Below are 27,134 nucleotides of genomic sequence, written 5' to 3'. Positions count from 1 at the left end.
TGACAACATAGAACACCATGTCGCTGGAAGGATTAACATCCATGGTTTCCTCTTGGTCAAAGTGGCCTGCAGTAAAGAGGTGTCTCAGTCACACACACACGAACACAGACACACACACACACACTCACTCAAATAAACACACAAACACACACGCACACACGCAAGCGCACACACACACACGAACACACACACACACACACGTTTGTATGGCTTTACTGAGGACATGCATTTACATCATGCATTCCATAGCCTCTTACCCTAACCTTATCCATCAGAACTTAATGCCTAACCCCAACCCTACTACTAACACTAACCTCAACCTAATTCATACCTGAACCTTAACCCTAACATAAACATAACCCTCAAAAAGGCATTTGAAGAAGTAGAAGCACCAGGCTAAACGTCTTCACTTTCCCAAAATGTCCTCACTATCGTTAAAAGTTTACATTGGTCCTCACAAAGCTGCACTTACAAGTACACACGCACACACACACACACACACACACACCCACACACACACACACACACACACACACACACACACACACACACACACACACACACACACACACACACACACACACACACACGTTTGTATGGCTTTACTGAGGACATGCATTTACATCATGCATTCCATAGCCTCTTACCCTAACCTTATCCATCAGAACTTAATGCCTAACCCTACTACTAACACTAACCTCAACCTAATTCATACCTTAACCCTAACATAAACATAACCCTCAAAAAGGCATTTGAAGAAGTAGAAGCACCAGGCTAAATGTCTTCACTTTCCCAAAATGTCCTCACTATCGTTAAAAGTTTACATTGGTCCTCACAAAGCTGCACTTACAAGTACACACGCACACACACACACACACACACACACACACACCCACACATAATCCCACACTGATGTATAAAATCAAACACTCTCTCAGGCATCAGAGTGTCCCTCTTGTGGGACTCAGTGTGTGTCCAGCAGTTTTATGTTTTTCTTTGCAGTGTAAGCCATCCCTAGAGTCATCAGCAGTCCCTGTGTCAGAGCAGAGACCCAGCAGGAAGGCTCCTCACACTGCCTGCTTGTTATCTTGTAGCCAGCGGTTAACACTTTGATTTGGTGTGAACTGTGAGCAATGAACCCAATGTACACATTTATCTAGGAAAGTTGTTGAATTGGTTCCAAATATTGTCCTGTCTGTTATTCCAATTCGTGTGGTAACAAATTAAAGGAAAATTTTGGTTTTCCTGCAAAGACGTAAGACGATTCGACTGAAATAAACTGCATATTTCATTTGCTTTTTTTCAAATGGGTTCTGTGATAGCGTATGAAAGCCACCTTCCAAGCACTTTGAACTTAAAACTTTGATGGAATATCTTGTGCACTCTGCAGCCTAATTGCAACATGTTTATGCTGAGGGATTTCTGTCTTACATCTGGTTGTGAAATACAGAATACACACTGATCAAGTTCAGATCAATGAGGGTCGCCTGTAGCCGCATATTCTTCTGTACTGGCTCTTAGTTTTGATCAACTGAAACTATTGAAATCAAGCCAGACTAAAGTGAATAATTTCCAACATGTGCAACTAGTTGCTTTGCAGAAGATAAAGCTCTTCAAATGCATCGTCTCATTTTTAATAAGGTCCTGAAAAGTCATGTCTACTAGCCACTATTCCTTGTATAGTGCATCTTATACAAAATAACATGCACATAGAAACACAGAGAAAATAAAACAAAGATACAAGCAGTACAGAAAAAGTCAATGTTGTCGCATTCGTCCATAATTATAAAAGTGATCATTATAAGTAAGAGCAACACACTCTCAAAATGTGTTATGTTCCTTCCTATATCACATCACAATGATGGACCTGATTTTTCAAAATAAATCTGTATAAACTATCATAAAAAAACATTTAAAGGTTAAACATTTGACTCAGTAGCATTATGACACACTATATCAGCATAATACACTATATAACAACAATAGTTTTTTCACATAAAAAATACAAAAAATATTTGGACTATTAATTAATGCCCAGACCTGGGCTTATGAGAACAGTGGAGGTTGGAAAAAAGCTCAGAATCAATAATAATACCAAGGTATTTTATTTTCAAATTGTGATATTGAAGATCCATCAATCCAAGTAATTGAAAGTGTAAATGACTTTTCGCTATCTGGTGTCTATAGAAGCATACTACAAAGATTTATTAAAATGCAGCATCTCTCGCTCTCTCTTTTATTTTGAAAAGCAAACTTTGCAAAGAATCAGGTTTAAAGGGCAGACAGGCACTTCTTGACACAACATTATTTGACCTTTATCATTCACTTCCACCTTTCGGCAGAACAAAACAACAATGTTACTCTTCATCACAAGATTCATTCTAGCAAAAAACAAACACACAAAAATAAATAGTCTTTATTGTTGAAGAATATTTTAATGTCCCACTGCCATCTGTGCCATATTATCTCATTCCTGCACTGCTAGTACGTTTTGCAATTTACATGCTCCCTTTAGGGCTGACATGCGACCCGGAGACCAGCTGTCACCTAGCAACCAGACAGACAGATAGGCAGATGGAGAGAAAACTACCAAGGGGAGAAACTCACACTTTCACATGTTCTGAACTATTTCCTTTGGTGACTGAGTCTCCTGGTGGGCTCAGTCAGGGCAGGTGACATCACACATGCAACAGGATTGATCCAGGAGCAAGAAGTTCTTGTAGAGTGGGGCGTTAAAATAAGAGCAGCTGAGGTCGGTTGCTGCCGTAGGCATCGGTCTAAATAGTGTGAAGAACCAATGTACCATTTCCTTGATTTCAATCATAAGGTGATAGGAATATGTCAGATGTCGGAAATGTTTGGTCTTGTAAAAACAGTTGAAAAGCCCAAGGGGTTCTGTCTCCAACATGATGACCAGTTTAATACGGCAAAGTACAAAGTGAGTGATGTATTTTCTCGACATGCATTGCAAGGCAGTTAATGTAAAGCATTACTGTAACACTAAAGGTTGTAAGGCAATGTGAAGGCCATGGTGTGGGCGTTCTGTCCGTTTATATTTGTTGGCCTTTAGAGGGCTCATTAAGTCTGCTGTTACACTTCAATACAGGATTCTCACAGGAGAAAACCATGCCCAGCCCTCAAACCCCCCATAATTAACCTTTTTACTCTGAAACAGGCCATTTGAAATACTTCACCGTGATTGTGCCCTTGGCCCTTTCTAACTTTCGGTCAGAGGCTCTTCTCAGAGGATTTTTTATAGCATCTTGCACGTGTGTGTGTGTGTGTGTGTGTGTGTGTGTGTGTGTGTGTGTGTGTGTGTGTGTGTGTGTGTGTGTGTGTGTGTGTGTGTGTGTGTGTGTGTGTGTGTGTGTGTGTGTGTGTGTGTTTGTGTCTTCACCTGGAAAAAAACACAAGCATACACCATGCCCCTTTGCTGACATGCCAGTTACCATGGAAACAACACTTCTCACTTCCCTATTCCTCTCACCTCAGATGAAGATGATATTGTAGTGTGTATAAGCCACACACATGCACGCACATGCACACACACACCCACACACATACACACACACACACACACTCACACACAAACACACTTGCACACGCACACATTTAACACATCAGGGATTGTGTAAAAGTCCCAGAGGTCAAAAGCTGATCATTTTAGGATAATTATTGAACTACAATAGCAGTATGCATAGCTGTCTCCATGTAGCCACCATCACATCCTTTCAAGGCCTAATTAGTTTTCTATTGAGGAAATTGTTTCTGTGTATGCAATTCAATTTCCAAAAGTGTGTGCGCTGACATTTGCTAAATCAACTCCACCCAAAAGGACTTTATGTTTATTAAAATGCACATTTAAGAGGCCTCAAATGTTGCTAGATAAAAGCAAACGGGTCCTATTATCCTTTAAAAGATTCAGTAATTATACTTTTTTAAGCCAAGACTTTCTGTTAGTTGAAGTTGGTGAAATTCACAAAGAAAACGTTTAATCTTATCTCCAAGCTGTGGGTTTCATTTGAGTTCTTTGTCTTGATCAATGCTGCTTATTTTCTAAAGAAGAAGAGGAGAAGGAGAGGAGGGGAGAGGAGAAGAGAGGTCGATCACGAAGAGAAAGTGAAGTGTAAAATGGATGTGTTGGGGGCAGCACTTATGATCGGAGAAGCAATATTGTGGCAATATTGCAGGCCAATTCAGCCAATATAGTGCCATTCTTCATGAAGGGGCCTTCATAGTGCACTGTATTGAACACGCAGGTTTATTTGTAGCACTTGTTCATAACAACGGGGCAGTTTCAAGCAGCAGATCTGATAAGTGACATTTTTCTGCTAGGAAAAGCCAATAAAAGTCAATGGAAAATTACATTTAGTTTAGTTTATGAAAGTAGAGTATTGGTTATTATTAGAGTTTTCATTAGACTGGTAGGGAGAATCCGTTTTCTATGTCAAACAGATGGCTCATTTTGAAGTGATAGTTTGCCCAGTATCTGTTTCTGGAGTATGAAATACTTTAGACTTGAAAGCTTGCTGTTCAAAGTCGCTCGCCAGCTTCCTTGTGTGGGAAACGGAGGCTATGGTCAGCTTTGATTCAGGAAGGTTATGATTGTAGCCACTTTACTTTGTTTGCACCATTGCAAGACTGTTTATATATTGGCTTCATCACAGTGGAAGTCAGAACCACTCTATGGTAGGTCTTTGTCAGTACCCCACACTGTCGATGGCAAACTGTTTCACAGCAGACATTTCACTTGAAGTAGCCGGATAAGCGCAGGTAGAATTAAAAGCATCAACAAATACCAGGACTCTGACAAACAGCAATATTGAGTGAGACAGCATGAGCTTAACAAAGGCTTGCTAACCCAACAACATTGACTGGATAGATTAAGAAAGTGGAACAATTTACAGCTACATTTCGTGTCTACCGGTGGGGAGACTTAAAGTTTAACACAGCAATAATTTATTTTTGGGGCAACTTAAAGGCAGTGGAACAAGCTGTTTCAAACCTTGGCCTATTATCACACAATTAGTCTAGATGGAAGAATAGGTCCACGCGCATAGGGTGGCTTTTTTTTTGCAACCTGTTTTTTTCTAATCCTTGAAGTGTCTATTTTAAGTTTCTGCCAGGTAACAGGCTGAACTAAGGGGTTTTGTGGTTTATTTTTAAGAGTGTATTACACATTTACCAATTTCGAAAATGAAAACAGCTAAATTAAAGAAAGCATAACTTTTGAAGAAAAAAACATACAGAGGCAAATTAACAAATTTTTCCATTTAATTCTGACTCAGGGAATCCAGTAAAGTGGTTATTTTTAACATTCAAGTACATTTTCCCTGTTTTTCTGGACAAAAACAGCAAAAAACAGCAAAAGAAATGTATTACATCTATATTTTCTTTTTTTTATTATTAAATAAACTAATAAATGTAGTAAAGATTTAACTGTTTAGCAGTACCTAACTATTAAACTAACTAACTAACCTAGAATTTTGATAAGAACTACATATTCCTACTCCCTACAGTCCAGGGAATAGGTATATGTAGTTTAAATTTAGAGTCTTGGGCCTGCCATATAGTCCAGCAGATAGGTGCAATATATAAAGGAATTGTGCTTTTGATGATACAAATATGAGCTTTGGCACACTGTTAGAGCATACCTTAAGGAAGATTTTTCTCTATAGGGCCATCACCAATTTTTCCTATGTCACCAGTGGCGGCCATTTTAAAAATGGCCACCGACGGTCGTTATTTTACATGTAGGCCTAGTTTAGGTTCTAGACCACCTAGGATCTTGGTTCTGGTGGCTAATCCTATATTTTTAAGGATGAGGAAGACAGTGGCACTATTTAAAACATGCTGGAAACTACTGAACTGAACTACTGTACATGTACATGGCATTCAGGGAACAAAATTATGTTAAAACCATCGAATATTAGCAGAATTTTACATATTTTCCAGTATCAGGCAAGGTAAGTCGCGAGCAGAAACCTTTACTCACATAAAGTTTTAGGTAACACCCCCAAATACATTTGCATAAATACTTTTACAAGAATGAGGAATGCAGAGGTTCTATGGACAATATGCTAATAACTACATACGAACATATATCTGGCAAACAAGGAATTCAATAACTATACAGTAATTGACAGATTTATAATTATTTTTGAAAAAACAGCCCACGTCTGTGGCAGAGGCAATTGCGCTGTCCACTGCACCAGTTTGTGAATCCACAGCAGAGGAGTTCACAACAGGTCTGTATCGATCCTGGTAGTGCGGCCCAGTGAAGTTCCCATCCACTTCCACTCCCAGTCAACTGGTGATGGGAGATCAGGGGCTGCAACCATCATCTGTCCCAAGCTTTGGCTAGCTTGGTAGGCACTGGCAGCCCTCTTTCTGTGTTGAATCAGTGCTGCTTGTGTTGTACCTTTCTGGGTGAAGAGCTGCTCGTGTGCCTGATTACTGACTGCTAGTGCAGTCATACAGCAATAACAAAAATCAAGAGGCTCCATCCAGTTGTCTAGGAGCCAAGACACAGAAGGGTCTCTTGATGTCATTAAAGTTCTCCATGTATCCCACCTTGTCTTCTACTCCCTGCCACTAAAAGATGATGGTGTCACAACCAGTAAATGCTTTGAACACTAGTAAGGCTACACATCGATCTGGACCTAGTGCCCTCACCATCTCCTTCAAATATTGAAAATTTTTCCCAGCTCCAAAGGAAACACACAGCTCATTTATGTTGAGGGATTTGGCTGCTGTCACTGCCAGTAATGGCAAATCCATCTCAACTGTATGTATTGACACCTTGGTATACCCTTCCTTCACATCATCTCCCAGGTGCAGTAAGGTGTTTTTCAGTGTTGAGGACTGTCACACCAGTTACCAGGAAGGAGAACAGTTCAGTGTAACACTTTGGCCAATTTTCAAGAAAGGCACTTGATGCCTCATCGCGTTTACAGACACATGTTAACAAGAGCAGCCCCTCCATGGATGATGACCTGTACAGTGGGGTTGGATATGTTTTTCGAGAAGAAATCCGTGGATATGCCTGGTTTTCATGCTCATAGAACTGATCCAGACTTCCGTCACTTATAGGCCTTTCACACCGCAGCAAAATCGGAGCTGGTTCCGGGCTAGTTCGGAGCTAGAGCCAGTGTTTTGGTTTCACAACGCCAGAGAACCGCCTCCGGCCTGTAAAAACCGGTTCAACTCAAACCCCAGGATTGAATAAATAGGCTAAAGCTGGTGTGGCTAACGTGTTAGCAAACCGTTAACCTTCACATTTGTGTTTCTAGCAAATGCAGGTCTGTTATTCACTCTCTTTTTAGCTTTGTTTTGCTATCCACCAAATCTTAAGTGAGTTACAAGTGGATCTTTAGCTGCTATATGCTTAGATATGTTCACAAGCTAATTGCTAACTTTGTCTTTTAGCACTTTGGTGTTCAGTAATGTAGTGTACAATGGGTTTATCAGAACATTCCAGATGCAGCAGACAGCTGTTGAGAAAGCAGTTAGACCCGACGACTAAAGTTACAGTCTGCAAATCAAAAGCAATGAAGATAAAAAAAAACACTTAAACGCTTCAAAGGGCTGAGGGAAAGAGTTGTGTGATAATTCTCTAAGGGCACATTACTGTACGTCACCCTATTCAAATTACATGCCGTTTCTTGGTCCATTGTTAATGAAAGAATGTGAATTAGTGCAGCTTCAAAGAGATACATACCCTTGAGGTGCAGTATCCATTCATAGAAAGTTTGCTGTCACTCTGCTTATCCAGTCTAAATGAGTCAGATTTGATTTGAAGAGGAGGAGGAATAAAAGAAAAATCGCTCAATGTCAACCACTTTTGACACCAATTTAGCACACTACAATCACCTCATTACATAAGACGTCTCGGTGGTAAAACAGGCCCCTGTCAGCAATCAAGATGAATGGGGTAAATTGTTTTGCTGATGAATATGGCTTAATTTGAAAGCTGTTAAAGCGGAGAATGTTCAGACTGTATTAAAGTAGAGACCCCTTACATTACCCACACAATAACAACAGTCAGTCAAGAGGCGGAAATTGAATTGGTGTTATTCGGAGGCTATTTTATATTTATTTATTCATATCAGTTTGAAGATGAGTGTTTTGTCCCTGGTCCAAAGCAATCTCTCCGTGGCTCATGCTTGTTGTTAACCATCTGTTTCCAGGTAATTGAATGGTAGGCCTACACCGTGTTAGCTATCAACAAAAGCTTGCAGCACCTCCTAAATTATTAATTTTATGCAATCATAATCGCTTTTTATTCACAAGAACTCACACAGGCACAAAAACAGGTTGCACACATGCCTGATAGATGTCTGAGGGAGTTTGAGCGTCTATACCGTCTAATTCTCCCACTGATCATCAATAATGCAGGATATTTGAACATTTGATGGAGCTCCATTGCTGCTCTGGGTCTGTTTAAATCCACGAGGAAATCATAATAAGACAAGGGCTACATACTGAGGGAAAAAGTGTTTGGAGTCACTGAACAACAGCATCTTAAGTATATTAAATGTGATCGTGATCCATCCGTTTAAAGCTATAGTGCGTAATTTTCCCATGTAAATGAATGTTGATTACACCCGAGCCATTGCCAATTGAGTGTACATAAAGTTGATTACAAAACTCTCGCTATATTTCTCAGTATAGCAGTGTTTACCAACTGGTGTCGCCCCCCGACACTCGCGCAGGAGCTCAAGAGAAATCAGTTTCAGTTGTTGATTCTACTGTTAAAAAAAACCCTGGACGTACAGCAGATGGAATGAAATCCCTGCGCAATCACCAAAGGTTTATCTCATGTAGATGCGCCGCCAGTGTTGTAATTACTCAGAATTCCTCATGGGGGCGACAGAAGTTACGCAATATAGCTTTAAAATGAAGTGTATGGATTAAATAATCAGTCCAACTGATTCAGGAATACATATGTGTATGTATTGTGTAAATCCAAGTGGTTTCAATAGTTGGTATCATTCAGTTCACATCCGAGCGTCACTGTTTCCTGACGTAAACTGGGTTTGCAGCCTTGCTCTCAAATGAGACTTAATTGGATCCACCCCGCTAGAGGCGTTGTCTTCTTTTTGCTAATCTACTTTTTCAATCAAAAAATGCTTTCTGCTCTAATGCTTTTAATTCCCACATCTTATTCCACCTCCCGTGCTCCTCTGTTAACACAAATGGGCTTCCTTACCAAGGTTCATATGAACAAATATTTTGATACGAGATGCTTGGAAAATTACTGTTGTCATCAGTTTGAACAACACCCAGCTGATCCCGGCAGGGGGGGGGGGGTGCAGGGTAGAGTGGGAAAATGGTGGAGGCTGCTGCATTAGCAGAGGATGCAAAGCAAGGCAAGCTGCTTCCGATGATGGCAATGAGGGGAGATTAGAGAATTATCTCTCTTTACTTCATTACTTGGTTTCTACCTAAGGGCTTCTTAGTTCTTGTACAGCAAGTCCAAAAACAAAAATTGTGAATGTGATCCCTGAATCGTGTTGTCCAAATATTTTAGCGCTGTTTTGAGCTGCAGGATTTCATTGATCTTTCGCTCATTAGGAGGCATTTGTTAGGGTTCAGTGTTCATTACTTTTGTGTTGAAAAATCAATACACGCATTGAAGAGCTTGGGGAATTGCTTTTTTATTTTCAGCTGAAGTAGATAAGTACAAATCAGCACACACATTTAAAAGTCAATAGTCATAAATAAGTTGCTGATAACATTAATAATGCATAGCTCTGCCAATTCTGTCTTTTAAATAAAACAATTATGATGATCTTGATCCTGTTACAACACAGCCACAACGGCAAGGAAAATAAAGGCTAAATGAATAGTTCAAAATGTTGGGGACTATGCATATTCACTTTCTTGTAAAGAGTGAGATATAGTAGCGCCTCACTGTTAACAAAAGGGTTGTTAGCACATTTCAGCTGTTAATAGGGAACAAAAAGAAGCATAGGGTGATGTTCAGTTGTCTGCATCTGGGACTTTGTAGAGGTGTATTCAGTATAGTGCAATTTTTCAGCCTTGGATAATCGTTAATCTTTTCAACTCACAAAATACAGGAACAAATTAAAGTGGATAATAGAACCACTAGGGCTGGTTTTGAGTCTCAATACAAAAACATGCAGCAGTGTTCTTCGGTGGTTTGACGACAGCAAACCTGTGACTCATGCAGAGATGCCTTCCTCAATTCAAATGCGCCTGTCAAATTGGTATGTGTTAGGGAGGGAACCCAATGGGCCCCAAGTGAAACTATTAAGCACTTTAATGGTTATGACTCAAATGTTCCATCCATAAAGGTGGCGTTAATAGGTCAGTAAATGATATCTGGCTAAACTATTATCCAAATAGGGTTTAATGGGAAAATTAGAAATTTAGAAGATATAGGTTGCGTTCCGAATCGCATACTTTCTACTATATAGTATGTAGAAAAAAGATTTAGGATGTCCCGATTCTTGTGGCCAGATTTAGGATGGTTAGAAGTACCCGGATGTCCTACTTCATGCGGCCAAGATTGTTAGTGTTGAAAAGTGCATCCTATTTGGGCGATTCTGACCCACAATCCAGTGCGCACGTGAAGTGACGTAACATCGACGAAGCCTCCATATGAAAACAAACGGGGATGCGACGGATATAAAAGCAAGAGGCAAGATCAAGGCGCAATGTTATGATGAAATAAGAGAGAAAAGTATGTCCCAATAGTATGCCTACTGCATCCTAACTAGATTCTTTTTATCGTCGGATGTAGTATGTAGAATAGAAAAAAGAAAGAGTATGCGATTCGGAACGCAACCCTAGGTAACAATGCTTATGTCTCTGGTTTGCAACCAGCCTCGCTGTCTCTCTGTTTAATTTATTTCTGTGTGTGTGTGTGTGTGTGTGTGTGTATGTGTGTGTGTGTGTGGGGGGGGGAGGGTGCACGTCAGCCCCTTAGGAGGACACTTGTCATTAGGGCAGGTGTGCAGGTGGGAAGTCATGAATCTCAATCACTCAGCAGATTGATCACCAGCTGACTTCAAAGTGGCTCCAGAGATTATATTACGGGCCAATGGGAATGGATAGACAGATATGGTTACGTGTGTGTGTGTGTGTGTGTGTGTGTGTGTGCGTGTGCGTGTGTGTGCGCGCGCGTTTGTCTCACACCTTTGTGAATGCACATTAGCGGTAAACATTTTCAGCTAGGCTTCTTCAAACCTCTGAGCGTTTATACTCATTTAGAACAGTGGCGTGGCGTGGGGATTTTTTTTGAGGAAGCCAAGTGAGACAACACCTTTAATCTACATGTTTATTGGAAGGTGGGGGACAGAAAAGAGTAGGCGTCGCAGCTTGTATTTAATGTAACTACAAGAGCTATTATAGCGCCTGGTCACTTTACCAGGACTTGCACACGCCTGTAATCTGTCCGACACCGCTCGTTCGCTCTCTCTCTCACTCACTCACTCGCTCACACACTCACTCACTCACTCACTCACTCACTCACTCACTCACTCTCACACACCTCCTAATCGTTTTATTAAATTATACATTGTATTATAAATGCACCCCCCACCCCGACCGGAATGCACAACTAGCCGCTTAATGCCCAATACAGATTCGAATTCATTCACAATATAATTAGGGGACGTTTTATAGGCTATTTTAAGTTTCACGTTCACGTGAGACACGACTCACACAATCAGTTATGTGCTTGACATACACACATACTTTCTATACATCCTTTTCGTTTAGGAACTAGGCCAGATGTTCATTATACAACACTACTTAAGACAACCCAGAACAACTTCAGTGGATACCAATGCAACTTAATCAAGGCACAATTAGCAATAAAATAACACAAAACATAACATATAGCTACACGGACAGTAAAGGGAACAGTTAACCCGCGCCGGGAGAAGGTGTGTATTTTACTCACTATTTGTAGAGGAAGGCCATTAGCTGAAGTTTGCCGCTACCAGCTAGCCACTCGGTGCGGACATAGTTCTCCTCCCTGAAAGTGCGATAAACTTCTTTCTCTCCACACGCATTGGCCTGCCGTCAGATTTGATTTTTAATGGCTCCTCAATTGGCAGTTTGGTAAAATCATTTTTTACTAAATTCTCAAAATCTCCACCCTCCATAACTGTTCTTGCTAATATGATAACAATGCAAACATGCTAATCTCCCGCTATTGTTATTGTTGTTAAATTTCAGTGACGTTGATAATGATGCTTTGATTTGATTGGTGTGAAGCCAAGGGCTGAGTGGCTTCCCTTGGCACCCTCATGACACCCTCCTGACCAATCACAGGAGGGCAGTGTCAAGACAATAGCCTCACCTGATTGGTCAATCCTTCCTTCTTTTTTTCACCAAGGGATGCCAGCTCGGGCTGGCTTCCTCGCGGACATACAGTGTGCAGTATCGTGTTTCGCCGCGTCTTCAGAATCTAAATGTAAAGGGGCGCTGTTTCGCGCATTGTGAAATGCTCAATGAGAGGAGAAAAATGGGGAAGAAATGACAGCAACACAGCACCAAAGAATTACCGAAACTGTTAATATAAATGTTTTTATTGGATGACAACTACAGCCTAAAAAACAGGGAAGCCTGGCTTCCCTTGGCCTCCGGGAGAAAACGCCACTGATTTAGAACGCTTCATTTCACCTGCTCAGAGCGACATTTGAGCATCTATGAGCAAGCCAAGGCATCAGTGATGATTTCCTGAATGGCAAACATTTACTTTTGCTTCATGGTAAAAAAAAACACACCTGGACTGAAGCAGATACAATGAACACAGAGACCATCTCTGCTTCAGCCGTTGACTTTTTGATCACTATCACTGGCTACAGAAAACCCAAGTCAAAAGTATTTGTCCTGATCGGTTCCAATAGCCTACATTTGTGAGTTGGGATGCCGTTTTCAGTCATAAGGCCTGTCATACAGCCTGACGGTACCACATACCACTGCACATTTCAGATTTTAAAGTGCCTTAGTACAGTATTTACATTAGTTGTGCGATATAAACGGGTGTTATTAGCATCTGATGAGCGTTGATAAGACTGACATTGAAGGGGCTCTCTCATTGTCTTTCAATAGACACAAACCTACCTTTAAATCAAACCAAAATATCAATAGGGGAACACTTTGTTACTGTTGTACAAGAAACCAAAAGATGGCCCCCTCTCTTCGTATCCGTCATGTTACTACTATCCTGACACACACTCACATCGATTTCCAGCTTTATCACCCACAAAGTTAGAAGAGTGGGTACTAATAGTGTATTCAGTGTTTTCATCACGGCAGCACAGTTGACTCCAGGAGACAAATCTCATTAAGATCTCTACAACACACATTTGTTCCCCCCCCCCTTCAATATTTAAAAAAAAAGGCCTCAGGCTCTCACAAATCTCTGAGCCAGCACTTTAGAGGTGTGATAAGAGTGTTTCAAAGGAGTGTTTCATTCGGTAGTTATCTCGCTGTTACAAGCTTGTATCTTTCCCCCTGAAGCTAACTATTTCTGGCTTTTCCTCTTGAATCTTAATACGAAGTTTTTTTTGCTCCTCATCTGTTTCTATTTGTCACTTTATCTTTTTCCAATTGAGCGTTTCGGAATATTTGCTACGCTTGAGTGTATCCAGCAGACATTGATTTGTTTATTCAATCTTCCTTTTTTAGTGACTTTGTTTTGAGCGAGGCTGTCACGGCACATGGCAAACCACTGTCTCTTTTAATTGTTTTGGTACAATAGTTACCCGTACCCTCTCAGTGTGTCTTATGGCTGCTCTGACTAGTGCGAGTGACTCATACCCACACTTGAAAATATTTTGACGAGATGAAATGTGATTAGTTCTTCCCAAGCTCAACTCTTACTGCTTCCCGGTGAACATTTTGAAGCATGCACCATGAGACTGACAAATGAAGTTATTCCGATGCCAGTTCCTAGGTTCCCTAATGCTACTGCTATGTATGCAAATCTGCTCATTAAGATGCCACAGCAGTTAAAACACCTGCATAAATAAGGATGGATATGCTCCTGCTGCTGCTGTCTCCAATGACAACAGGTCCTTTTTTCCCTGCTGCGTGTATCTCTACTCAACTCTCCTTATGGTGAGACACTGCAAGCTTTATTTAAAATATAGATTGTCTTTTTCTTTAAGGAGACACAAATGTACTCATTAAAAGGTACTCCGAGGAACTTTCTTTTTTTGTTCATTCTTGCACCCCCTTTGGACAAAAGCGGTAGTCTTTTTACCACGCCAGCTGTAGTTCCTGGTTAAGCGTCAAATTTGAAAATATTACATTAAAAAAGACGTAATACAAAACATTTGCTTGAAGTAAGTAATCAACTGGCAAAGTTTCACAATGATCTCTTTAAGTTAAATGTTATCCTCTTCTGTTCTATCCTATCTACTCTGCAGTGTTAAGTCCTTGCCCTGATTCCTCTATGACTAAATTCCTTTTCTTTCCTTTCTTTCCCCTGTCACTCCTCTCCTCTCCTCTCTCATATGGAAACACATTTGATCCATTAAACTGATTCAGTGGAAGTACCAAATGAGATTCAGATAACAGCAGACATGAAGGTCATCTCTGCACCTTTTGAAATGCGGCTCACACTTTGCTCCCCTGCCTCTATAACAGACTCTTTTACAAATGACTCTCTTAAAAAAAAATCCCTAATGTCCTCGATCACTCTGCTTTTGCCAGTCAGGCCTGGTATTATGCGTGTTGTGCACAGAATAACAACAGATTGGACCCACTGTCTGCATTCACAATATGTGCCATCTGAATGGGACTGAGCAATCCTGTCCTCCTTTGCAGCAGACCTCACTGGAAGAAATCATTGTCAGGAGGATTCTCGTCCACCTATCATTTCAGTTATATTCCATTCACTTTCATTCTCTTGTGTTCAGCTTCGTTTAAACAGAAGCTCAGTGCTACACTGTGTGAACAACTCAGTTAGTAGAAAGTGCCATGGAACAAGCATCAATTGTAGAAATCTTGAAAGACGCCACCGGTGTTATACCACAACCAGCTGCTAAGCATTAAGGGCAGTGGGGTTAACAAGAATACTGACCACCTTATTCCAAAGTAAAAAAAAAATGAATATGAGCCTTCCATTAGCTTATAGGGACAATTTCCTAAAGGTCTATTACTGTAATGTGAATTTCTCTGACTGAAGTATTGCAGTGTCACTCAGTGAGTTGGACATATTCATAGCAGTGGTTTTGATCAAGTCTTAACAGGATCCCACTGTTTCTTTGGCACGTTTCACTGATTTCTGGCACACCAGTTTTGAGGAACCCAAGTACTCTAACAGGAACTAGGGTACTGTGACATGCAAACACCCCATGTCCTTATTTTCAGTTAGAAAACTCACGTTTAAAATGTTTTATTGGAGCAATTTATGGTTCGAGTTTGGCCCTATAGGTTACAGCCTCCAAACTCACTCGCATATTTATTTCCATACAATATTGAGTACTGATGTTCAAATATCTTTCCCCCCCGGAGCCTACAGATGGATGCTGGGGTATTGGTGGTGGTGGGGCTGAAAAGCAGGCAGCGAGAGGTAGAGCGGAGCAGAGCAATGATGCAAGAGCAACGGCAAAGACAAGGCAGAGGGAGTGAAGGGAAATCTTGCAGCTTAAATAGACTGCCAATAGACTTGGGGAATGCGTTTGGTTGGTGGTATAGAGGGGTATGGTGAGTCACCTGTATATGAAGCAGCATAAATCTAGTTGAACGTCTAAACTAGCTTGCAGGCCCCCTTGCCATTTACACACGTGCTGTTGTCAACTTAACAGAAAATACGATGGAAAAAGGGTGATATGCATGCTGAAAATCAAACTAATAATGTCGAGTTAAGTTGTGTTGAGGATATTTATCGCGTGTGTGTGTGTGTGTGTTTGTGTGTGTGTGTGCCATGTGTGTTTTATCATGTCTGGAGCAAGGGTGGGGCGGGCATAGCACTGCACCCCTGTATGCATTAGAAAGGACATAAGGATATAATCTACTGATTGGACTTATTTGTCTGAGTGGATTCAAACGCTGAGCAGCGACTCAAAAATGAATTCATGAGTTTTGTCTGGTGAAGTAGAAAGAAAACCCACCCCTCTCACAGTGCAATACCAAGAACATTTCATAACAGTTTGCTGCCACAACCATGTGCGTCAGCAGCAGTCTCAAAACTAACTCTGAAGACTTTGTGTGGGGTCGCTGGGGGAAAGCAACCGTGATCTCTCTCTCCGAACTCCCCCGCTCCCCTGTAGGGTTTTTAGCAGCATTATTAATAATTGAGCGAGGGAGCCGGTTGTGCAATGGCAGATCTATCATGATTCCCCCTCTGCGCCTGTCACAAGACCCGCATGGATAGATGGATATTGAACTAGCCTCTATTACACTCCTGAACACAGTATTTTTGTGCGAGCGTGTGTGTGTGTGTGTGTGTGTGCGTGTGTGTGTGTGTGCGCTTGTGCGGGTGGGCTTTCGTGTGTGTATTTAAAAATGTGATAATGAATTTTTGTCGCCGCTCAAGTTTCTGGCTCAGACTGCAGGAGCAAATCCCCACATGCCAGATAAGACAGGGTGTGCGAAGAAAAGGGGATACAGTATTTGAATTTGTAACTTGTCTGTATATTAAATTGAAAGCAGTCATTTTCGCATGTGTTGTGATTCATTATAAAGATGCACAACACAGTATGTGTGTGTGTGTGTGTGTGTGTGTCTCTCTCTCTCTCTGTCTCTCTCTACTTCAGAATAATAAGATATGAAATGGAAACTATGTGCATAGGGGCCGCTCCGGTGGCGTAGTGGATAGAGCGCGTACCATAATGGCTCCGGCCTTCGTTGCAGTGGTCGCGGGTTTGAATCCGACCTGTGGACCTTTACTGTACTCTGTCTCCCCATTTCAACTCTGTACTATCTAATAAAAAGCTTGAAAATGCCCAAAAATAATCTTTAAAAGACTATTTGCATAGTTTTTAGTGGTGAATGTGTGTGCGTGCTTGCTTGTTTGTGTGTGTGTGTGTGTGTGTGTGTGTGTGTGTGTGTGTGTGTGTGTGTGTGTGTGTGTGTGTGTGTGTGTGTGTGTGTGTGTGTGTGTGTGTGTTCTTTCCCTCAGGACTTACTTCCCACCCATTTGTGAGTCAAACTGGCGTTAGCAGCTTGTACTGGATATGGTAGAGTTTACCTACTGAGCTGCAATCCAGACCCAGAGAATAACCTGTGCTCACGGAATGGAAACAAGCTCACGGTTGAACTTTTTTTTTGCTTTGCATGTGATGCCAGACAGTGTGTCTGCAGGGGGAAAGCTGCCTCACATGCTGAATAATAGAAAAATCTCAGCTAGCAAATCAGACAGAGTTTAAAAATGAATGTGTCTCTCTCTCTATGCTGTGTACCCCTCATCGTGTCTCCTCTGGTGTATGATCTGGTTCTGGGTTATACATAACCCGGCCGGAGTTGACTTTTCAACACATTTCAAAGCCAAAAAGAAAAGACTGGCACTGTCAAGCCTTATCACTGCATTTTCCTGTATCTTTCTTTTTTTTCTATATCCCCTCTTTCTTAAGCCACCAAGCTTGCAGAGATGTAGAGAAAACACGGAAGTCTGAAGGCAAACCTGAAAGCCGTCCTCCTGCGCTCTATTGATTGATTCCTTTGACGTGATCAGCTTCAAACTGGAGAGATTTGATGGTTTTGTTGACACTCGTGCAGAGATTGCAAAAAAGCTATTAAGAAACACTGTGAGCTTCAGTCTCAGACAGCATCTTCCCTTGATTGGAAATGTTACTCTGTGTGTTATTCTGTTGGGCCACAGGGAACAATGTTATGATGAAATATAATGTCCCCATTGCATGCATGCAAACGACGTACTTTTCAAGGTGCAGCTGCGATATGTATTTTAGGAAAAAGGAAACGGTAGGCGATTTAGAATGCAGGGGAATATGCATCACTGTTCTTCCTTTTTTTTGTGCAGCACTGACACGATAAAATATGACATCCACTCAGATTTAAGCTTCAAAGATTTCCCACGAGAGAAAGGGGAATGTAGAATCATGCCTCGTTCTTAGTAAGTAATTACTGAAACAGGTGGAGATCACTGAAGTATTTAGGCAGATTTGGATATCGGGCTTAGGACAAATCCAGTACGTCTTTAGAATGATTTGTGATAACTATATCTGTTCGGATGGGACTGAGTGGGGAATTTTTTTGGCAAGAAAACAGATATAGGCTACAAAGATTACATTTTCCGAAACCTACTGCATCTGTTCAGTAATAGAAATTCTATTTGCTAGTGTTATATTAACGCTGAATGAGTACAAGATCCAGTGCGTGTGTGGTGTGTGTTTAGCTCTGTCAGTTACTGTGTGTGTGTGTGTGTGTGTGTGTGTGTGTGTGTGTGTGTGTGTGTGTGTTTGTGTGTGTGTGTTTGTGTGTGATACTGCATTCATTCATCCGTCCATTTTTCTGTCAGGGTGCTGGGCTCAGGTGCCCTCTCAGATAAACACAGCTGCTCCCCCAGCATCTGCAGTCTTGTCTTGGGCTACACTGACAAGATTTGATCAACTCCACTTAGAATGCTGTTTCTACCCCTAACGCTGCTACACATGTCCGAAGTGATTCTCAATTATACAGAAGACAAACCAATCACAAGCTTTCACATATAGGCTCCAGGCGTCTCTCTCTTAGGTCAAGCAGACACAAACAATCGCCCTCTCTCTCTCTTATACAAGTACTTGACATAATCTCCTTGGGCTGATTTGATTTTCTAAGTCCTCTCAACATACCATGCCTCCACTTGATGTCAGGGTGGTCCGATGGGGTCAGAGTAGAGAAATAAAAGGCGGCTTGCCAGTGAGCGCCTCATTTGCATTTAAATGAAATGAATGTATTTTTAGTCGCCTGGCAAAATAATTAGGTGAACATGTGCTGCGTTTAAAGCATGTAATTCAATTGTTAGCAATAGAAAAATATAACTCAAACTGAGCTGTATTACATTGATAGAATGTATTTTCTGGTAAGTTTAACAAACACTTTGTCACAATAATCAAATTTATTTTTCCATAAGTTAATTATACCAAAATGAGATAGATCCAAATGCATTTTTCTACTGATCTTATAGTTGCTTGTGTAATCCATTTTTCTCTTCAAGTAGTTGCATTGTGAGTGCACTTTGCCACAAAAACAACAGCAGGATGGCTCATTATCTCTATCCCAGATAGAAGCTGGGGAACAGCAGTTCACGGTGATATGACCTCAATTTAGTTCATTAAGAAAAGTTTTTAAAAGAAACCAAAATCTTTCTTGGCACAGAGTCTACACAGCCTGCTCGAATATATTTAACAGTAATTGGACAGTTTGAACGTGGAGATCTTCTGCTAGCAGTGTAATTACCCGAGTGTGCCTGTAATTAAAACTGTCTCAAACAGGGCTACTGAAGGAAAGTAAAGTAGCACATGCATATATTATTATTAAATGAGGGAATTAAGACAGAATTTGTAAAGAGCTGTCCGTCTCATTGACAGAGCCCCATCTGTTTCTCCAAATGAAAATGTGAGATGTAGTCACCGTCACTGTAAATGGAGAAGCAAAACTTGATCACAAGAATGATAAACATTCATTCTTAAGCAAAAGATTTGATAGAAAGTTTCAGAAGTGAAACAGTAGATTTTTGTGTTATAATGAATCTAAACTATATGAAAGTTTCCCTTTTTGAATTCAATTACAGGAAAAAATTTACTTTTCTTTTTTCTTTACTTTTTTTAGATGCACCTGCAGTCCAGCGCATAACCCCACTGTGAAAGCACAATTTGGGGTTTTAAGTTCCATTCAGTGGCATCATATTTAGCGTAATGTAACTCTGAAGCTAAAAGTATACTATGCAACATTTACGAAAAACTTCATATATTGCCTATGGGTCAATAGGTTAACTTGAAAAATTAGACTCTCTCCATTGCCTAAGACATGTAGTACACTTATTTCTATGAAGGGAAACCTTTTGGTGCGTGCCACTGGCGCCACTATTGAGAAGGAATTTCAACACGATTTTAAGGAGAGATTGAGCTCGATTACATGGTAGCCATTTTGTTTTAAAAATAAAATTTTCTTTGCAAATGACTGAAATGGGCTTCACATGGTGTTCAATAAACAACCTGTTTGCAGTGATATAGAACTCATTTCTATTCTCTTATCAGGCCTTACACTCTGGTCCTCATCTTGACAGTGGAGAGTGTGAGGTGTCATAGGATAGGAAGGACAGAAGACAGCAAGTGTGTGTCACAGGAATAATGAGAGTGGAGATGGTTTTTAGGCAGGAGGGTTGCAGATTGCCTATTTAGGTCTTGGCTCCTTGATTGCAGCCCGCTCGGTTATGTTTAGTGAAGCCCGGACCAGCCACTTACTTCCTAAAGACATGGTGATTGGATAGATAGAATTTGGTCCATGAAAAAATAGCTCTTTTCTATTTCTTTATAATTCCTCCTGTGCTTCATCGGGCCTGTTTCTATCCTTGATTGTCCATTCCATTGTACAACACCATCCCCCCTTCTACCCTTAATAGATTTGACCACGTATTGACCCATGCCATGGATAGATAAAAGCTTTGACTGATTTATGAATCAATCAATATTGGAGTCTGTGGATGGATGCGCGCCAGTGTTCCTGGAAAGCGAGCCACCATCTGACTCTTTGTTCCCAGTTCTTCTCCTCCTTCCCCCCTCGCCGATGTATGCATCATTAAGCTGGCCGCGGCACATGTTGAAAGCGTGAATATAAAAACATAGCGTACGCCAGGCCAGTCTAATTGGCCAATGGGAGAGGTTGCAGTGTTTCCCTAAAAGCAGGAAGTCGAGGGTAGGACGCCTAATTGGAGATTCCTTCTGTGAATATCTAGTAGGAAGGAGAAGAAGAGGGGACCCGTTCTCATTAAAAACACATCCCAGGATCTCCCCCCTTTTCACTGTACAAACAAATCGTATTAAGCTCTTAGAGGGAGGATACGAGTATTTGCTGAAATGAATGCTGATGAGATTACATATAAAAGGGGATCTGTGCATGCAGCCATGGCAGTGGAATGATCACAGAGCCCAGGATGGCTAGATTGACATGAGAGAAGAAAGTAATGCCTTTGTAGAGAGCTTGTGTGTGTGTGTGTGTGTGTGTGTGTGTGTGTGTGTGTGTGTGTGTGTGTGTGTGTGTGTGTGTGTGTGTGTGTGTGTGTGTGTGTGTGTGTGTGTGTGTGTGTGTGTGTGTGTGTGTGTGTGTGTGTGTGTGTGATCTTAAGAAAATCTTGTATTTGTGCACATTTAACCATTATTTGCACCTGAATGCATCCCATTTAAAGTTTGCTAGTTTAAAAAATTAAGCACATGTTGATCGAAAAGTTTCCATGTAAAATACTGACTGCAAGGCAAAACTTTTAATGAAAATGTGGAGAGATAGGTGAACGTTTAAAAAAAAGAGCAAGTGTCAGCATTTCAAGAGTGATGATCTAAGACGTTTTTTTGTGTTATTTGGTTGGGTGCCTCCTTTACAGCGTCTCGTCTGCTTGTCCAACAGCTAAAGGAGATGTTCCCCCGGTCCCAGATTCCTCCCACACACACCTGCCGCTCCCAAATAATTAGCCTGTGTGTGTGTGTGTGTGTGTGTGTGTGTGTGTGTGTGTGTGTGTGTGTGTGTGTGTGTGTGTGTGTGTGTGTGTGTGTGTGTGTGTGTGTGTGTGTGTGTGTGTGTGTGTGTCATTTCAGGTATTTTTGTAAGTGCTTGCGTTTGCACATTCGCTTGGCACACACTTGTACATGTTACCTGTGTTTTTCTTTGCACATGCCTGTATGTGTGCTAGTGTTCAGACCTTCAGACTTGTTTGTCTGAACTCTTGGCACTGTGTGTGTGTGTGTGTGTGTGTGTGTGTGTGTGTGTGTGTGTGTGTGTGTGTGTGTGTGTGTGTGTGTGTGTGTGTGTGTGTGTGTGTGTGTGTGTGTGTGTGTGTGTGTGTGTGTGTGTGTGTGTGTGTGTGTGTGTGTGTGTGTGTGTGTGTGTGTGTGTGTGTGTGTGTGTGTGTTTCTCCTGCCCGACAGCTCCATGCCTGTCCGGCCGCTCTCTCATCCTATTAAGACATCTCCTCCCAAGGGGGGATCGGCTTGTCCGTGTGTGTTGGAGATCACAGTCTATTTGCTGAGCCCGGCGGGACTCCACAAGGCCACAGTCAGCATCAATACAAATACTTGTTTCATCACAAAACTGAGATATACACCACTGGAAAAAAGAAGGGGGTGAAAAGGGCAGCCACTGTGCTACGCTGATCCATCTCTCTTTCTATTTACACACATTCTGAAATGATAAAGAGGTCGTAAAAGGTCGGAGCTATAAGAGTTGTATCCTTAGAGCTGACAAAGCCTCATAGTGTTTTGCAAATAAATTGCCATAATGGTTGTTGACACAGAGGTTGTACTTCAAATGTACATATACTGTAACTCCGGCAACAAAGCGAACAAGTGTATTTCCCAAAATGTAATTTTTTTTTAAATGGTCGTCTTGTTCTCTCCAGCAAAAGATGCATTATGTAATTGTCTTAGAAGAATGTCTTGTTCCTCATTCTGTAAAGTGTCAGACCGTATTTCACTCACTCAATGTAATGAATGTTCCAGTAAAATGTAGCCAATTCTCTTTGATGGATTTTTTTTGTTGCAACACCAATTAGTTTAAGCCGTTTAATGTCACCCATACTAGCGTTGCACCGGGGGTCTTGTTTCTTCCAATGCTGGCTTTTGCGATTAAGCTCTATTACTGTAATGCCCTTTTCCAGCGAAAATCCTGCCGCGATTTAAAATTAATTTCTGCTGTGCCTTTGCCTGTGTGTTTCTCCAGATGGGCCGGTGATCTGGCGGATGCTGACCTACCCCCCCACACGACGAGCCCTCCTGGTGGGCTGCGGTCTTCAGATGTTCCAGCAGCTCTCTGGAATCAACACGGTCATGTGAGTGGAACCATCATTGGCCATTTTTTTTATGTCTTTCACAGCAGACCTTTCAACAAAGTCAGTAATGGTCAGTTAATAATTTCCATAATGGACCAGGGTCACTATTTGTAGTTACAATAGCAATTCATTTTAGCAGCTTTCTATTAAAGCTATAGTGCGTAACTTCATTTAATGATAAATTGGATTTATATAGCGCTTTTCAAGGCACTTAAAGTGCTTAACAGGGTTTCGGGTTCCATTCATTCACACAGTCATACTGGTGGTGTTAAACACAGCTGCCCTGGGGCAGACTGACGGAAGCGTGCCATTCAGCACCTACGACCACCACCTCAAACATACAGCAGTCATACACATTCACACCAGGCAAGGTGGGTAAAGTGTCTTGCCCAAGGACACAACAACCATGACACAGGTGGCAGAGCGGGGATCGAACCGCCAACCCTTGGATCATTGGCCAACCCGCTCTACCACCTGAGCCACGGTTGTCCCTTTATATTAAAAAGCACAAATGATATTGGTTCTATTGTATGTACCCAAACAAAGAAATGATCAGTTTAAAATGTGGAGAGATAGTTTTCAGGGTATATTCAATTATGTAATTATTATGGACAGCCAGATAACGAAACGGTTGCCAGATTGCTTATGTGGAAGGTCAGGGTTTTCAAATGTTTTATGAGGGAGCTCAAGTGAATCCATGAAACAGTGAAGGATTGATTGCTTGACTTTCATTCCGCGCTCAGATAGCATGTCAAAATGCAGCCCACTCGTTCCTTCCATAATGAACCAAGCAACAAAGTTTAATTTAGCTTGCCTCCTGCCTCCAAAACAAAATAATCTGCTTTTATTTTTTATTTTTTTTTAAACTATCATTGGATTAAATGATTGTTGCCATGATACATTTCCAGAGTCACTCCAGTCTACCTTCCTGGATTGTATTTCATCGTTTTACTTGGAGATGAAACCACACACGCACGCACACGCACACACACACACACACACTAAACATCGCAGCCCCTTGCAGCAATCTTAGCCACCAGTAATGAACACCTAACTATGAAAAAAACACATAAAACATTGGCAATCCATCTTAACACACTCAAATATATATAAATGTGTTTGCCTAGCTGGTAACTTTAACGTGTGGAGTCACAATAAATGTACCTGTGTGTGCGGCCTCACGGGGTCTGTGTGATTTTACCATAGATCAAACAGCAGAGAGTGTTCTCTTACTAGATCATGTTGCCATTGAAAAAGGGAAAAGTTAAAGTGTGTTTTTATCTCTTCTACCCTCAGGGCTAATCAAAACAGTGACGATACATCACTCTGAATCTCTGTGTGTCACCCGCCGTCCCTTTTCCAACGCGCAGAGAGATCTAGACGCTCTCATTCGGAAAACACTCAAGCACACTATAAAAAAATCCCCCCAAACACTTTCTTTCATCTTTCATAACACTTCATACGCCTGGGACATCCATTGCATTACTGGCCCGCTTGCCTGCGGAGTGGACGGACTAGCACCTTTCCACTTTCGTTCCCTTTCATCTCTCCATACGAGGAGAGATTGCGTCATCCGTCTCTGTCTCACAACGCCTTTTTCCAGATGAACTACATCTCAATCTCTGTAAACAATCTGCGGATATGTGCTGTTGCTTAGCGACCGCCGGAGGTGAGAGCAAAAGAGAAGTGTGTGTGGTGTGGTGCTGTTATGGCTTGGTGTCTGCACGCGTGTGGGATTTAATGTACAAAATGTGACACTTATGGACTGACGTGTGTGTGTGTGTGTGTGTGTGTGTGTGTGTGTGTGTGTGTGTGTGTGTGTGTGTGTGTGTGTGTGTGTGTGTGTGTGTGTGTGTGTGTGTGTGTGTGTGTGTGTGTGTGTGTGTGTGTTCAGGGCAAAGTATGTGAATGCAGGTATGCACACTTGCAGATGTGTGCTTGCATCTCAAATGGAGAGAATGTCAAGGAGGAGAGAGGGTGAGAAGGAAAACAGATTCGGCTTTGGTTAGCAGAGGTGACACACTGGCTGTGTCACAAATCTCTTTTAATACCCGTGTCTGCCAATCTCTCTCTCTGAATGTCTGTCTGTCTGTCGACTCTCTGCCTCCCTTACTGTACATTTGTCTTCACTTACAGCAGAAGAGACAAACTAGATCTGTCACAGCTCTGTCCCTATCTGCCTGTCTCTCTCCCCGACTAGTGTAATCTGCCAGTCTTTCTGAAAAGGTCTACCTGCTAGTGTGTCCGTGTGCAGCAGCAGTAGCCCTGTTTACACCTGCCATTACAAATGTGTTTCCCGTCTTACCATTTAAATCTGATTGCCCTTTCATTTGCAGAAACATCCACTGTAGCATCCTATGGTGATAATTACATCCTTCAAAATTGGCATAAAGGACCTCATCCTGCTGGCAATCAATTTTCTTTCTTGTCAGTTTGAGTTGTTTGCTGTTTGTTTGCCTTGCACCAGTTCCTGAGTTGAATCTATCCAATCCAATCCAATTATCTATCCAATGCTAAGTGTAATAGAGAGTGTATCAGAATAATGTCTAAGGAACTGCACACTTTAGATAAAACGAGATTAGAATTAAATTCTTACTCCATCCAGGGTGTATTTCTACTGAATTAAGTTATATACTCATACCTACTTAACAAGCTGTGTATCATTCTCCCTGTCATGCACAGCTCCACCTCATTGTGCTGGTGCTCTCATTGTCTGCTGCTTTGAGCCTGTATTAGTTATATAAGCCTATCTAGAAATAAAGTCTCCTACACATTGTTATGCCTGCGATAGCCGAGGGCCGGAGGCATTATGTTTTTGGGTTGTGAAAATGTTAAATCTCTTACTCCATGTATGAGGTTTAAAAAAAGTTTTAATTCCGAGTGTGTAGTCAACAGGGAATGGGAGAAGTGGGTGCGAAAAATACCACACCAATGCCAACATTTTGATAATGAATATTTCACAACAATCTGAAATATTGAACTATTTTCAAAGTTTGTTGGCATGGTTGTCTGTTTTTGTGCCTCCAGCGTACTTTCTGCATCTTTCATCCGTGTTGACTGTATGTTTCAGTCATCCTGGACAGCTCTCTGTTTATTTTTCTTCCAGCCATGATGTCACTCATCCTTTGGGATTCTTACCTCTGTGTATACTTTGCCAGCCTGTCTGTTTACCACCTGCCTATTTTGGTTCCTCCGTGTGAAGCTGCCAGGCCAAGCCCCATTAGCCTGAGAGATATATAAAGGAAGCCGGTCTGGGGGAGCCAGTAAATCAGCCTGGGCTTAGAGACAAGCGGTCGCTCTGCCTGTCCCCAGCTGCTTTCCCCTGATTAAAACCGCCGGGGCTGGCACACAGGAAGACGGGGAAAGGGCACTGATGGAAGATGGCAGACAGAATGGCAAAAAAGAAAGAAAGAAAATAAATATAAAGAAAAAGAAAAAGCCAAACCAAAAGCACTGCACATACTGTCTGTCACTCTGTTGACAGAACAGTCCGCTCTGTCAAGTTGAGGACGTCAAAGAAACAGATTGATGGAGTTCACAGTTTGTTTGTTTTTTTCGGACGTGAAATGTTCCAACACAGAAAGGGAGTTCATATTAGCACATTGTCTGATTGGAAGTCCACGCTTCCAAGTAAAACTGTTCAAGAAGAAGTGAGCCTGTTGTAGCCAATAATGAAAATAAACTGTCTTGAAAATAGTGTAATAAAAAATGTACTCAAGTCCATAATTATTAGTGCCAATAATGTGATAATACACCTATATCACCTAGCTTGATTTATAAGCAAGTATCAGACTTTAACAACACATACCTTTACTGTTGCTCCTTATACAGTACATACTCAAACCTGGCAAATCCTGAGCACTGAATCACTCTCTCTCTCTAACACACGCTCTATCTCTCTTTGACTATTTTTCTTTGTTTGACTTATCTCTATCCCTACTTTACTCCTTCACCATTTGAGTACCTAATGAAGTGGTGGCACATATATTTGCAAACACGGACTATTCCGCTTCCATATGTTGTGTAAAATGAAATCCATACCCATTTCTAAATGCTTAGTTTCTTTCCTTTGTTTTAAGAATGGAAAAATGATTACAATATTGTCATCATTGGCTGCTTAAGAGACCCACTGGTTGTCTGCAAAGGTCCAGGGACCAAGGATTATCTG

The 27,134-nt window shown here is 41.4% G+C and overlaps 1 protein-coding gene across 1 annotated transcript in view; it reads left to right on the top strand.

Annotated features, from left to right (window-relative positions):
* The window catches only part of LOC307268246 (proton myo-inositol cotransporter-like), a gene marked incomplete at both ends in the record, with an annotated part of 61,916 nt that overhangs the window by 21,253 nt on the left and 13,529 nt on the right, over nt 1-27,134 (top strand). The window contains one exon of the mRNA XM_080050801.1: nt 22,858-22,966. Within this exon, the coding sequence (XP_079906927.1) occupies nt 22,858-22,966 (109 nt within the window). The remainder of the gene's footprint in view (nt 1-22,857; nt 22,967-27,134) is intronic.

This window comes from Ammodytes marinus, assembly GCF_949987685.1.
Source record: "Ammodytes marinus genome assembly, chromosome: 22".
NCBI lineage: Eukaryota > Metazoa > Chordata > Actinopteri > Uranoscopiformes > Ammodytidae > Ammodytes > Ammodytes marinus.
This window is presented reverse-complemented; position numbering and strand designations above follow the sequence as displayed.